The 15,514-nt window shown below is 36.5% G+C and overlaps 1 protein-coding gene across 4 annotated transcripts in view; it reads left to right on the forward strand.

Annotated features, from left to right (window-relative positions):
* Positions 1-250: 250 nt before the first annotated feature.
* CD1A (CD1a molecule) overlaps positions 251-15,514 on the forward strand; it is a 108,979-nt gene continuing 93,715 nt past the window's right edge. For 2 of the 4 annotated variants that reach the window (XM_039852096.1, XM_039852095.1), the window contains exons 1-4: positions 251-812; positions 1,121-1,384; positions 1,815-2,093; positions 2,316-2,594. In XM_039852096.1, the coding sequence (XP_039708030.1) occupies positions 752-812; positions 1,121-1,384; positions 1,815-2,093; positions 2,316-2,594 (883 nt within the window). In that variant the 5' untranslated portion in view covers positions 251-751. Of the gene's footprint in view, positions 813-1,120; positions 1,385-1,814; positions 2,094-2,315; positions 2,595-2,919; positions 3,023-4,063; positions 4,600-15,514 lie in introns of those variants that run through there. The other 2 variants (XM_039852098.1, XM_039852097.1) reach the window with 2 other exon arrangements.

A 15,514-nucleotide genomic window follows, 5' to 3' on the forward strand; every position in this document is an offset into this window, starting at 1 on the left:
TGTAGCAAGATGCTTGGATCTAGGCAAGTGCTAAGTGACTCTTGGGTGAATGAATACATATCAGTGCAAGTCAGATGGGGTTTTTCTTTATGTGTTTCAAGGCTCCCGTGGTCTCTGTGATGGCTACTTGTTCTTTCCTAAGAATAATGGAGAATTTATCATAGTTTATACTGTTACCAATAATGGGAATCATAAGGGACTCTGAAAGAGCAAATAAAGCAACCAATGAGAAATCAGATATGTGAATGAGGTGGGGTGGGGATGAGACAGGGGAAAAGAATATTTGGAGAATATTCTAAGGAACAAGAGAAGGACAGAGTGACAGAAAAAGCAAGGACATAAGAACATTAGGTAGGAATTGGAAAGCCATTTAGTTTTATGCTTTTATTGTACTGAAGAGAACGACATGTCCCCAGAGGTAAAGTGACTATTTGATGCCACATAAGACTTATTTCATAGAGATTGCATTAGGGAAAGATGAACAGAATGGAGGCTGGTGACAAGTGCAGAAGCTGAAAGCCAGAGAGGAGAGTCAGACCAGGGAGGAAATGAGAGGCTGAGTTGGCAGTCCAAGGTTTAGGGAAGGAGCACTTTTTTAAAAAAATTGTTTTGTTGCAGGCAGTGACTAACCGGGAGGTTTGTCTGTTGGTAGAAGAAGGAAGTCAGAATAGAGGTGTTGTGGAGTAGGTTTGTTTAAAACAGAAATCAAAGACAGACTTTTCTGAGAGAAGAAATAACACCTGTAAATGAAATGCTGTTTCTGCAACTTCCATTGCTAGCAGTTCTCCTGCCAGGTGGTAACAATGAAGATGGTAAGAACTCTGGACACTGCCCAGTTGGGTGCAAGTGTGTGTGTGTGTGTGTGTGTGTGTGTACGCACACACGCGCGCGAATGTCAGCATAGTTCCATTCTGAGCATTCCTGACTCCAGGACTCTGCACTTCTGAAGGTTGTATACAAAGTGTGGGGCCCTGGGGGCAGACAAATGTCTGCTGAGGTAACTATGGCTTCCCTTTCCTCCAGATTCTGAGTTTCCCTCTCTGGCAAGTTTCTTTCTCCATTCTCTCCTTTCTGATGCCTTTTTTTTTTCTTTCTCAATTTATCTGTTCTTTTGCAATAGTCTTCCAGGAGCAGATCTTCCAAATCATCCACACCTCATCTTTTTACAACCGTTCCTGGACACAAAGTTGGAGCTCGGGTTGGTTGGGAGACTTGCAGACTCATGGCTGGGAGAGCAACTCGGGCAGAATCATTTTCCTGAGGCCTTGGTCAAAGGGAAACTTCAGCAAGAAGGAGATGACAGAAGAGGAAGGGCTTTTCCGCAGACTCTACATTGAATTGTATCACATATTTCACAACTATGCCAGCCAATGGAAGTTTGAATGTGAGTTCAATTCCCAAAATGGGGAGGTCAGATATGGGTGGGGTGTGTATGTCTCAATGATATTTTTACTCCAATTTCCTCCCCATTCAGTCTCTTCAGCAATCTCTGTCTATACATTTATTGTAACTCATTGCATTCCCTTCACCCTAGATTATTTTAATCACAACTCCCTCATACTAAGTCTTTCCTTATTCTCTTGCCCTCACCATTTATCACCTTCTTCAAAAAAAATTTGCCCCCTCCCTCATGCCATTTTTTTTCTCCACAACCAACTACCACCAATTCTCCCTTTTCTGAAACTCTGATCAAGCTAAACTTTTTTCCATTGCCTCAACCCTCCGACTATTCCCTTATACTTCCTTCTTTTGCTTCCACTTGTTTAATTATTTTTACTCTTTCTTCCCTCTAATTCATAACCCTTCTTCTCCAGATCCCTTTGTGGTACAGATGGCAACAGGCTGTGAGCTGCACTCTGGGGAAGCCAAGGAAGGCTTTGTGTGGTTTGCTTATCAAGGATCAGAGCTCCTGAGCTTCCAGAATGATTCATGGTTGCCATCTCCAAAGGGTGGAACTGGAGCTCAGCAGGTGTGCAGACTATTTAATCAGTATAAGGGTGTCAAGAAAATAACACATGAACGCCTCAGTGACGCTTGTCCACGTTTTCTCTTGGGTCTACTTGATGCAGGGAAGGCAGATCTCCAGAGACAAGGTCAGTCCCATACCCTCCCTCCAAGAATTTTCTATTCCTTCTATTCTATACCTTCCCACCATTCCCTTCAAATTGAGGATAAAAGAGAGCAAAGAAGAAGAGGAATAATGGGTGATGGATTTTTAGAGTGGGAAAGATGTCTTTATCTAAACTGATGTGAAGCTGCAAACCTCCAATTTTGTGTTAGAGTTCTCATCTGAATATCTTTCCTGTTCTCTGCAGTAAGGCCAGAGGCTTGGCTGTCCATTGGCCTCAATCCTGGTTCTGACCATCGGATGCTAATTTGTCATGTCTCTGGCTTCTACCCAAAGCCGATTTGGGCTATGTGGATGCGAGGTGAGCAGGTACAACAAGGCACTCAGCGAAGCGATGTCTTGCCCAATGCTGATGGGACATGGTATCTCAGGATTTACTTGAATGTGGAAACCATTGAGACATCTGGCCTGTCTTGCCGGGTGAGACACAGCAGTCTAGGAGGTCAGGACATCATCCTCTACTTGGGTAAGGAGGAACTGGGACACAGCTGGGAATGGGAGTAGGTGGTCCTCAAGCAGAGCAGGAGAGGCAAATGAAAAATTGAGGATTTATGGACTCGAGACCAAAAGGAGTGAACGTAATTAATTCAAGAAATAAAAGAGTTTAAAATTAGAGACCCCGCATATGTGGGAGAATTTTGAGAGTTAGGTGAATGATTCATCCTTGAAGAGGAATGAGAGAAGAAATAGGAAGAAAGGTGCATGGTGAAGTAGACAGTCAAACAAAAAAAGTAATACCAGGTAAATGTACTAAACAGGGAGTGGTTTTGAAATGACATCCTTTTATCTAGATAAACCCACAGAGCATCTCAAATCCATGGGCTTGATTATCTTGGCAGTGATGGTGCTCCTGGTGCTTCTGGCAGGTCTTGCATTTTGGCTTAGGAAACGCTGGTGAGTGCTTTTTGTCCATCTTTCTTGCTCTGTTACCAACCTTCTACTCGTCTTCCTATTTTTTTTTCTTTCTGTCCTCAGTTCTCCTCTTCCCAGCCCTCTTACCTCTTTTTTAAATTAAATTAATTGGGGTGACATTGGTTAATAAAATTATATAGTTTTCAAGCACACAATTCTATAACATATCACATGTATATTGAATTATGTGTTCACTTCCCAAAGTTAAATTTCCTTGTTACCATATATTTGACCTTGTTTACTCTTATCTATCTCCTCCCCGTTTCCCTCTGGTAATCATTAAACTATTGTCTGTGTTTACAAGTCTCTGTCTTGTTCATTTGTTGCTTTCAGTTTTATGTCCCACATATGAGTAAAATCATATGATTCTCAGCTTCTCCTGTCTGACTGATTTCGCTTAGCGTGATAATCCCAAGATTCATTTATGTTGTCACAAATGGCAGTACTTCATCTTTCCTTATGTCTGAGTAACATTCCATTATATGTATGAACCACATCTTCTTTATCCAATTATCTATCAAAGGGCATTTCAGTTGTGTACATGTCTTGGCTATCATGAATAATGCTGTCATGAATATCAGGGTACATATATCTTTACAGATAATATATTTTCAATTTTGGGAAGTAGATACACAGAAGAGGGATTGCCGGGTCATATGGTAATTCTATTAATTTCTTTGAGGAACCTTCATACAGTAGTCTTCCATAGTGGCTATATCAATTTATATTCCCACCAGCAGTGTATGAGGTTTCCTTTTCCCCACAACATCTCCAATACTTGTTTGTTGATAATAGCCATTCTAACAGGTGTGAGGTGATATCTCATTGTGGTTTTGCTTTGCATTTCCCTAAGAATTAGTGAAGCTGAGCATCTTTTCATATTTCTGTTGATCGTTTGTATGTCTTCTAGAGAGAAATGTCTGTTGAGTTCTTCTGTCCATTTTTTAATTAGATTGTTTGTTTTACTCTTCAAATCTCACCTCCATCTCATGCAAATCTCACTTCCATCTCTGTTCTTATTAGGACACACTGTGACCCTCCTCTCACTCTTACTCCCTCGGAATGAGATTCCAGTTGCTGAGGGACTCAGGACGCAGTGTGGTGATGATGTCCTTTCAACTCTTCTTGTATACTTTTGTTATTTTTTGTATGTTTATTCTTAATGATTAGTTGTTAATACAAGTTAAATGTAATTTTGCAGGAATTTTTTTTTTTTTTGACCTGAAGTCTGAGATTTTAAAACTCATATTTTAACTCTGGATAAAATGAGATCATAGCAACATCTACATATTCAAAAATTAATGGATATTCAGCCTATTTCAGATGTCACTTCCTTCTGATGCACTTGTGGAAACAGTATCTGAACTATCGCACTTGCAGTGTACCTTGCTAAATCTTCTTTCTATCCTTTGTTACAGCTATATATGTCCCTCTTACCTTTGTAATGTTAAGCTTCAAGAGAGCAAAGTTCATGTCTTTTTAATATGATATCATTGACAGAGTTTATTAAATGCATGTAATATTTTCTCATTAAAAACCTGTGTTGAATTTATGCCAAATATATAGTCTTTCCTTATTCTTTACCTTTCTGACAGGTTTGTAGTAGTTGAGACATTTCATGCTCTTTTTGTTAAAAGTCTTCACACTTTGTTACTTTCTTTGTGATTTCTCTGACCCCCTGAGGAAAAACAATTTAGCCTCCAACCATTGTTATGATTTAACTGTAGAGACCTAATGGTATTAAACTATTGCTCCAAGTATCTTAAACAAAAGGAAGAAGGCAGAATATAGCCCTTGATCTTTAGTGTGGTTTAGGGACAAGCAGCAGAATTATCACCTTGGAGGTTGTTAAAAAATCTAGAATCTTGGACCTCACCTCAGTGTTACTGATTCATAATTTCACTTTAGCACAACCAGAGGGGATTCATAGGTGCATTAAAATTTGAGAAACTCTGATATAAGTGATGCCTGAGAGGTAGCAGTAATATGCCTGAGAGGTAGCAGTGTAAGTGTGCCACTGAAAGAAAAAGATGGTTAAGAGAAGAGAACTAGAGTGCTGGTAGTCAGGACTGAAGTGAGATCGAGGAGTACATACAGCACATTCTCTCTATTCATGGATGTTGTGTTAAAGACACTGTGAACATTGAGTTAGTGAATGTGGAGCCATTGCTTCTAGGAGAAATATAGGGTTAGGTTTCTGCGAGCCTCTGGTCAAAACATTATTGTGAACTTATGAATACAGAGCTGTTTTATGTGTGTTTCTGTTTAAAACATCTTATTTAAGGTATATATAATTTCAAATAATTTATTATACATAGTATTTTTTGTTGTAATAAAACACCGGCCAAGAAGTATGTAACATTTTCCTGACCCTGGGTAAAGTGACTGTAATTTTTTTTTCTTACTTTTAGCAACACAACTTTGCCCCTCCACTATGCTTTAATAAACAAATAAAAATAGTCGTCATATCATGAACTCAAAAATGTAGGTCCTTTTCAATTTTTAGCTTCCTCATAGCATTGTAGATGTTACTTTAGCACTTTCTGAGCAGCTCCACATACAGGTCAGCAAATTCCTCTTCTTTTTTCTGGATTTACTACACTGTTAATTTATTAACACTGCACTCACAGCCTGAACAAAGTTTATCTACATATGCATTTTCTCTTAAGGGATATCACAGTGTTCTTGTTTATAGGAACACTAGACAGCTCTTCTGCACTCAGTGCTATTTAAACATCAAAATCACCAACAAAGAGCACAAAAATGTGAAATATGTGACACTAAACAGACCTTAAAAGGGACACTTGTTCACAGTGTGAGAACTGAAACAAGAAAGCAGGGTATCATCTTCTTCAGCCTCAGAGGGAACATGTGAGGGGCTGACTCAAATTATGTGCCACTCTGCACAGGTCCATGAATGATGGTAAAAGCATTGTAAGTATTGATTTGGGGTTACGATGAAATTTTATCAGGTAGGTAAATTCACAAATACAGAATTTGTGGAGTGAAGATTGACACTTTCTGATGAATAAGCACAAATGGCAGTGTGAATTGAGATATCCATGACGAGAATTCAATTACTTTAGAATTCACTAGTTAATTCCACAAATAGTTCTTAAGCACTTGTTGAGCAGCAGGGACACATTGAGTATAAAGTAGTGGGAAGAGAAAGATCATCACTGACTTCTGAGCTTGAAAATTTTGCTATTCTAAACTGATTCCATAGTTTACTGTTTTCATTGTTCGCTGTATCTACCTTAATTTCTTAGTATAGCAACTTATTTGGGTTAAACTAAGAGAGAGGACTTGTCTCCAATTTGTTTATGGAGTTGGGAGAGGAGGCTCAGGGCAGGGAGAACATCCAGGTGAATCTAGTGCAGGTAGTAGCAGCTGTATATGTAGAAATGTTTGCAAAATAAAGTTGAGATGGGGGGGCGGAAAGTGAAAATTATGGGGTTGAGGAGAACAAACAGAGGGGCCACTGCAATCTTTCTGCCTGGATTAGATTGCTTGGTTACTTCTCTAGGTTCCAATCTACCTTATCAACCTTGCAAGCAGCCATGTGGTTTTTGGTTGGTTGACTACACTCTCATCGGTAGTTTTGGACTCTGATCAGCCTAATGCACTTATGAGAAAGTATCTATGACAATGTGATAGACTAAAGGACAGACAAGTAACCTGCAATTTAAGCCAAATCATCATATAGATCCCACTATTCTTGCTTAGAGTGATGGTTCATGGCTAGGCATCTGCTCTAAGGTGGCAGTTTATGTGAAGTCTGTCTCTTGGGTTTGATGGTGGAGGAAAAGATGCTTTTTCTTCTCCTGGATGTTACAGTGTGGGGTATAAAGGTTGAAATAATTAAAGCTATTTTTTTCCAATACCAGAGAAGCAAACTGAGGATGAAATAATACATGCAAGAAGGCAGATAAATTGTATACTTGAAATTTGTTATGTTGGTAGATCTTAAGTTTTCTTACAACAAAAAAAGAAAAAAGGTAACTGTAAGGTGTTAAAAATATTAATTAGTTTGATGTGATCATTTCACAACATACATAAATCAAAACATTGAGACTTTAGATATATAAAATTTTCATTTGTCAATTATATCCCAATTAAGCTGAGAACAGCAAGAATGACATCAAAACACTTTTTAAAAATAAGTCAGAAAAAACAGACTCACAGAAGAGTCCAGATTAAACTCTAGCTAAAGCCTGAGTGATCCTGACTTCTCAGTTATGTCAGACCATAAATTCCCTTTATTGCTTCAGTAGCAAAGTGGGATTTTCTGTTGGTTGTGACTGAAACATCCTCTCTGATATACATGGACATCAGGACACTCTTGGCTAATTTCTACTCTTGAAACATTCCTCTTCATGTCCCTCCTTTTCTTCTATTCTTTAAAAGTGGGTTCTTGCTCTTTTGCTTTTTCCATAGTGTCTTCATTGTTAAATTCTTGCACTGTCTTGCTTTTTAACTGTGACATCTGAATCAATCCCTCTCCTGGACTCTTTTCATATATTTGTAACAAACCACTCAAAGTGCTGGTTCTGCTGCTGGGTAAGTGAGTAACTTTGAAAAGGCTTCTTGATCTTCATTGTTTTCTTTGGTTAAATGAAGACAAAAATATATATTCTCAGAGTTTTCATAGATTTGAAAAGACAGTCTAGCACCAACATTTGATAAACCATAAAATATTGCTGCAATGACAGTTAAATAATCAAAATGCAAGACATTTTCCATGGAGTTCCTCTTGACACAATAAGTTTCTATCTTTCATTCCTTCCTTCCTTCCTTCCTTCCTTCCTTGATTCATAAATTCATTACATATTCAGCTTTTGCTATTTGCTTAATAAACATAGTAACTGAAATATATTCCAAAATATATGAGAAGCAGCTGTGTCTCCAGGTATTTAAACTACAATAAATAATGTCTTTTCCAATCTTGTTCCTTTTTTTGATGGCTGTATTTAATCACCCAGAGTCAAACTTCAGAAACCTTTCAAGCCCTTCTTTCCCAGCTTTTCTGGTTACCAAGTTATTCTATATAATATCTTCGAAGATTATTTCTTCTTTTCACCATTGATGGACTTTATCAACCTCAACATAGAATAAATGTAGAGCTTTCTTGTCTCCTAAGACACATTCCTGTTGGTTTCTTAAATACTCTGTTTCAGCCGCAAAAGTCTGGGCACAAGTTCAGAGGATAGTAATTTCCACCACTGAGATTCTCCTCAAAAAAATAAAAAATAAAATAATCAAATGCGAGGCAGGTATGTAATTGAAATTACAAGAAAATATAAGCTGATGCATAAACTTCCTGAGATTCTCAATTGGAAGGAGTTGACCATATTGCCAGAATTAGTAGGCATACCAGGAAAGTGGATAAGTGAATGATGACCAAGCCACTCTATTTGTGAAAATATGTAAAGTGTTGGGTATTATGCCCCACTGTACCTGTGTTCCCCTTCCTGGTTATTTGATGTAAAAACAATTTGATCAAGTGGAAATACGTGATAATTTGAAATGTGAAATTGTGTTGAATAGTAAAAGTGTATAAATTAGTATTTAATGATTTTCTAATTTATTAATTAGATTTTAACTTTGTTCTTAACTTTTTAATGCCATAAAAAGATTATTTTTTGAAGAAAATCCAGGCAATGTGACCAGATGGCTATAGTCAGCTTTGAAATGACAGAAGGTTTAACACATCATTGCATCATCACATTTATAAATATTTGTTTACTTCTTATAAGGATTTAAGTATGAATTCTTTAATTACTCTTTTTTAATTAATTATTTTACTGGTTTCTGATGCTCTTTTTACAAAATCTTTTTCTTATTCACACTTCAGAGTACGTTTAACTGACCAAGTCCACAGCAGGCTGCACGTTTATAGGAAATTTCTCAGTTCTAGAAAGAAAGGTTAAAAGAGAACTTGTGATATTTTTTTTTTTTTAGGATCGCAATTCCAGTGAAAACCAAGAGGAAGGAAATTTCTTACCATAGACTTGGCCACATCTACACACAATTTGTTTCATCATAAGCGATAGCAAGCGATAAGGAGAAGTTTTAGTAAGATTAAAGGAAAAATCAATCTATATCATATGTTGTGAAAATTAGCATTAGCCATTCTCACTTTGAAATTCATTTTCTGTGGGACTTTAATTTGGGTTAGAGACGTTCATTGGTGAATGTGAAAATCGGTGCGGTTTATAAGTTTCAGAAATTGTTTATATGTGCTTTGTTCAATTTGCTGTGGTGATTTGAACATTCAGTACCTCACTATATAAAATGGGATGCAGACATCGACTATGAGCAAACTGTGTATCTATACTCACACATTTCTGCTTTTGTTTATTTTTAAATATTCTGAGATTTTTAAACAATAGATTGAGGATTAGTTTTTGCAATCTTATTACTATACATTGTTCTTACATAGATGAGCACAGATGCTCTTTTTCTGGTTCATAAATGATTCTGAAGTGATCTTCATAGGGGATTTTACAGCTTTAAAAGCATTTATTTGTAAACAAGACAGACTGAAAACATGAGCTAAGAAGATTTTAATTGAGAAAGCTAGAAAAAAAAATAACAATTTAGAAAGTAGAAAGTTAATTTAAAAGCACTAAAAATAAAAATAAAAAGCAAAACAGTATATTTTAAACTAATTTAAATAAATAAATTTTAAAATAAGCAAAATAAAAATTGATAGAGCAAAAAGTGGCTTTGATGATAGAGGCATTGTTCACCCCTCTTGCTACCACATCAAAGTTGTGAGAGAAACAAGGAGAAAGCAGAGAAAAATTCACCTAGTATCTAAATGAACAGAAGCAATATACTAGGGAGAGAAATAAATAATCAATCTGCAATGGTAGGAGGTGTTAGAGGGTAGAAGACGTGAACCTGCCTGGTCTCCAGTGACCAAGTGGGACACAGGCTATGACAGCGGCAGCCTGCAACTACAGACACTTTTTCTGCAAGCAGACTTTTGCGGTGATGAACCTGCTTGCTCTGAGCACTAGTGCTGGGTTGGTTGGCTGAATGAGGGGCACCAGGGACTTATAGAGGCACACTGAGTTGTCAGAGCAAGGGCCAGAGGTGAGGCTTTCTCTCTGGCAGAAGTGATGCAGATATCCATTGTTCCTCTGGTGAGCCTTACCCTCTCCAAGTGTGCTGACTCAGCACCATGATAGCTGGGACTTCATCAAACTGGATAACAGAGGTTGCTCTGACCAGAGGATTTCCTGACCTTAGCCTCCCCACAACTCCCTTATCACCCCATCCGAGCCACATCCAGTTGTGTCCTCAGTGAGTCAGGTGCTCCTTGCTGAGCAGCACCAAGACACACTAGTGGCAGCTGACTTTGGTTTCTGGCATGGTTTCTTGAGGCAACTATAAGCATTGCATTTATTGATTGCTAACTGAATCTTAACAGGTGGCTCTAAAGGGGCATAGGCTGAGGCTAAACTTGGCCTGCAGCTGAACCCCTGTCAGGACTGTGCCATTGGACACCTGCTACCCAACGTCACACTAATAAGACCGGGAGACTTAGGAGCTTTGCATAGTACATAGAAACAGACACCGAAAGATAGGCCAAATGAGAATCTAAAGACGCAGAAACCATATGAGAGAACAAAACAGAGATCCAGGAATAACGGAGTCAAGCAATCTAACAGATGCAGAGTTCAAAACACTGGTTATAATGAAGTGATGAGAAGTGTAGATGAACTCAGTGAGAACTTTAACAAAGAGATAAAAAACATAAAAATAGAAATGAGAATTATAAAAGGGAACCAGTCAGAAATGAAGAACACATTATCTAAGATGAAGAGAATATTAGAGGGAATAAACAGAGTGAAGAAAAAAAGAGGATCGAATCACCAATATAGAGGAAGGGGAAGGCAAGGGAACTCAATTAGAACAGCAAGAAAAAATAAGCCAAGACCATAATAATAATTTAAAGAGCCTATGGGACACTATTAAGTGTAAAAATATCTGTGTCAAAGGGGTACTTGAAGGAAAACAAGATGTTGAGGAGCTATATGAAGAAATAATGTCGGAAAACTTTTCTCACTTGGTGAAGGAAATAGACAAACAACCCCAGAAGCTCAGTCTCAAAAAAGATGAACCCAAAGAGGCCCACACCAAGACGCATTATAATTAAAATGCTATTGGTTAAATACAAAGAGGGAATCTTAAAACCAGCGAGGGAAAAGCAGTTAGTTACCTATAAGGGAGCACCCATAATACTGACAGTTGATTTCTCAAAAGAAACTATGCAGGAAGGAAAGACATGGCACAAAATATTCAAATTGATGAAAACCCAGGATCTACAACCAAAAGTACTTTATCTAGCAAAACTAACATTTAGAGTCGAAGGATAGATAAAGAACTTCCGAGACAAAATAAGCTAAAGGAATTTATCAACACCCAGCCAGTACTACAGGAAATGTTGAAAAGACTTCTTTAAGAAGGAAAAACATGTATCAAGAACATGAATAAAGAATGATAACAACTACATTCCTATCAACAAGTACCTCAAATGGAAAAGAATTAACTGCTTCAACCAAAAGACAGGTGACTGAATGGATAAGAAAACAAGACTCCTACATATACTGCCTACAAGAGACTCACTTCAGATTAAAAGACACACAGAGACTAAAAGGAAGGGGATGAAAAACAATATTGCCTTAATGGACCTAGAGGGTATTGCGCTGAAAGAAATAGGTCAGATAGAGTAAGACAAATATTGCACGATTTCATGTACATGTGGAATCTAAAGAACGAAATCAAAAACAACAACAACAATAAAACAACAAAGGAAACAAACTCATAGATAGTTGTGAGGGCTGCTAGACGGAAGCAGGTTTGGAGGGACAGCGAAAAAGGGCAAAGAGATTACGAACTACAAATGGATAGTTATAAAATAGACATGGAGATATAAAGCGTAGCATAAGAAAAATAGTTAATAATGATGTAATAAATATGTAAGGGAAAAAAAGGGTACTAGATTTAGTGGGGGTGATCATTTGTGAATTACATAGATCACGAATCACTATGCTGTACAACTGAAACTAATATATTATTGTATGTCAACTATAATGGAAAAAACTCATTAAATTGTACAATGTAGATACAAGCAACTATCTATTATATTTCAATAAAGACAGAAAATAAATGAAACAATTATTGATAAAAAATAAAATTTTTAAAGGTGACTGACAATACTAAACGATGGCTTCTTGAGGAAACTAATAAAAATATAAAAAGCTCTCAGAACTAATTAAAAGAGTAATAAATATTAGAAAAGTAGACATTACAGATAAAGACATATATAGATTTAAATTTTTTTAATGCTATACATAATTTATATCAACACATTGAATACATAAAATTTTCTTTAAAAAATCCTAGAAAAGGGAGAAAATCTGAATAAGTAATTGTTAAGGAAAATGAATAAGTCATCAGGCTTCTTTCTAGTTGCACAAGGTCTTGGTCCAGACTACAGGAAGCAGTAAATAATCATATTTCATATACATTGTACCAGGTAGAGAAAAAATGGAAAAGTATTTCTTTTAAAAAAATTTTTTTTTATTAAGTTTATTGAGACATTGGCTAACACAATTATATAATTTGCAGGTGTACATTATCATTTGACATCTGTATATTCTATTGTGTGTTTACCACCCAAAGTCCACTTTCCTTCAGCTACCACATATTTGATCCCATTTACCCACTTCACCCTCCCCCTAAACCCTATATTTGACCTCCTTTATCCGGTGTACCTTCCCTCATCTACCCCACCCCACTAGTAACCACTAGACTATAGTCCTCTGGTAACCACTAGCCTATACTATAGTCCATGTCCATGAATCTCTGTTTGTCCTGCTCATTTGTTGCTTTGAGGTTTATATCCCATATATAAGTGATATCATGTGATTTTCAACTTTTTCTGTCTGGCTTATTTTGCTTAGCATGATTATCTCAAGGTCCATTCATGTTGTTGCAAATGGCAGTATTTTATCTCTTCTAATGATGGAGTAATATTACATTGTATATATGTACCACAACTTCTTTAGCCAATCATCTATCGTAGGACACTTTGGTTGCTTCCATGTCCTGGCCACTGTGAATAATACTGCTATGAACATGGATGTGCAAATATCTTTTCGTATGTGGGTTTTCAAGTCTTTAGAGTAAATACCCAGTAGAGGGATTGCAGGATCATAAGGTAGATCAATTCTTAGTTTTTTTGAGGAACCTCCATACTGTTTTCCATAGTGACTGTACCAATTTGCAGCCCCACCAGGAGTGTATAAGTGTTCCTTTTTTCCGCATCCTCTCCAACATTTGTTATTACTTATCCTGTAGATATAGCTATTCTAACAGGTATGAGATGGTATCTCATTGTGGTTCCGATTTGCATTTGCATGATAGCAATGTTGAGCATCTTTTCAAATATTTGTTGGCCATTTGTATATCCTCTGGGGAGAAGTGTCCATGCAGGTCCTCTGCCCATTTTTTTATTGGATCATTTGCTTTTTATTGTTATTGAGTTGTATGAATTTTTTGTATATTTTGGATATTTGACCCTTATCAGAGGTGTTGCTTCCAAATATATTTTCCCATTTAGATGGTTGTCTCTTTACCTTATTGACGATTTCTTTTGCTGAGCAGAAGCTTTTTTGATGTATTCCTATTCACTTATTTTAACTTTTACCTCCCTTGTTTTTGAGGTCAAATTCATAAAATCCTCTTTAAGTCCAAGGTCCTTAAGTTTCATTCCTATGTTTTCTTCTATGTATTTTATTGTTTCAGGTCTTCAGGTCCTTAATCCGTTTTGAGTTAATTTTAGTGTGTGGTGATAGACAACAATCTAGTTTCATTCCTTTACAGGTGGCTTTTCAGTTTTCCCAGCACCATTTATTGAAGAGGCTTTTCTTTCTACACTGTATGTTTTTGGCTATTTTGTCGACAATTATTTGCCCATATAAATATAGGTTTAATTCTGGACTCTCAATTCTGTTCCACTGGTCTATGTGTCTGTTTTTCTGCCAATACCATGCCGTTTTGATTACTGTCGCTTTGTAGTATAATTTGAAGTTGGGCAGAGTCGTTCTTTTTTTCTCAGGATGGCTGTGGCAATTTAGGGTCTTTTGTGCTTCCATACAAATCTGATGATTTTTTGTTCTTTTTCTTTAAAAAATGCTGATTAGATTTTGATGGGGATTGCATTAAATCTGTATAATGCTTTAGGTAATATGGTCATTTTCACTATGTTGATTCTTCCAATCCAAGAACATGGAATATCTTTCCATTACTTTGATTCTTCTTCTATTTCTTTTAATAAAGTCTTGTAGTTTTCATTATATAGGTCCTTCACTTGTTTTGTTAAATTTATTTCTAGGTATTTTATTCTTTTTGTTGCAATTGCAAAAGGAATTATTTTTTCCACTTCTTTTTCTGACATTTTATTATTAGAATATGGGAACGCTATGGATTTTTGAATGTTGATTTTGTATCCAGATACTTTATTATATTTGCTTATTATTTCTAGTAGTGTTCTTGCGGAGTCTTTAGGGTTTTCTATGTAGAGAATCATGTCACCCACAAATAGTGACAGTTTGACTTCTTCGTTTCCTATTTGGATGCCTTTTATATCTTTCTCTTGCCTGATTGCACTTGCTAGGACTTCTAATGTTATGTTGAATAACAGTGGCAATAGTGGACAGCCTTGCCTTGTTCCTGATCTTAGAAGGCAGGTTTTTAGTTTTTCACCAATAAGTATAAAGTTGGCTGATGGTTTGTCATAGATGGCCTTTATTGTGTTAAAGTATTTTTCTTCTATACTGATTTTGTTAAGTGTTTTGATCATAAATAGGTGTTGTATCTTGTTGAAGGATTTTCTGCATCTATTGATATGATTATATGATTCTTATTTCTTAATTTTTTTACGCAGTGTATCACATTAATCAATTCACATGTGTTGAACCATCCTGGTGCCTCTGGGCTGAAGCCCACTTGATCATGATGTATAATCCTTTTAATATGTGGCTTTTTGTATCTGTGTTCATGAGAGATATTGGTCTGTAGTTTTCTTTTTTTGTGTGTGTTATCTTTACCAGATTTTGGTATCAGAGTGATATTGACCTCATGAAATGAGTTGGGAAGTATTGCCTCCTCATCGATTTTTTGGAAGTGTTTGAGAATAGGTATTAAATCTTCTTTGAATATTTGTTAGAATTCACTGATGAAGCTATCTGGTCCTGGACTTTAACTTTTTGGTAGATTTTGCTAATTGTTTCAATTTCAATACTGCTGATCGGTCTATTTAGATTTTCTAGTTCTTCTTGATTCAGTCAAGGAAGGTTGTATGTTTTCTAAGTACTGGTCCATTTTTTATAGGTTATGAAATTTGGTGTTATATATTTTTCATAGTATTCTTGTATGATTTTTTGTATTTCTGTGATA

The sequence above is a fragment of the Pteropus medius genome, unplaced genomic scaffold, assembly GCF_902729225.1.
Source record: "Pteropus medius unplaced genomic scaffold, Ma_sr-lr_union100, whole genome shotgun sequence".
NCBI lineage: Eukaryota > Metazoa > Chordata > Mammalia > Chiroptera > Pteropodidae > Pteropus > Pteropus medius.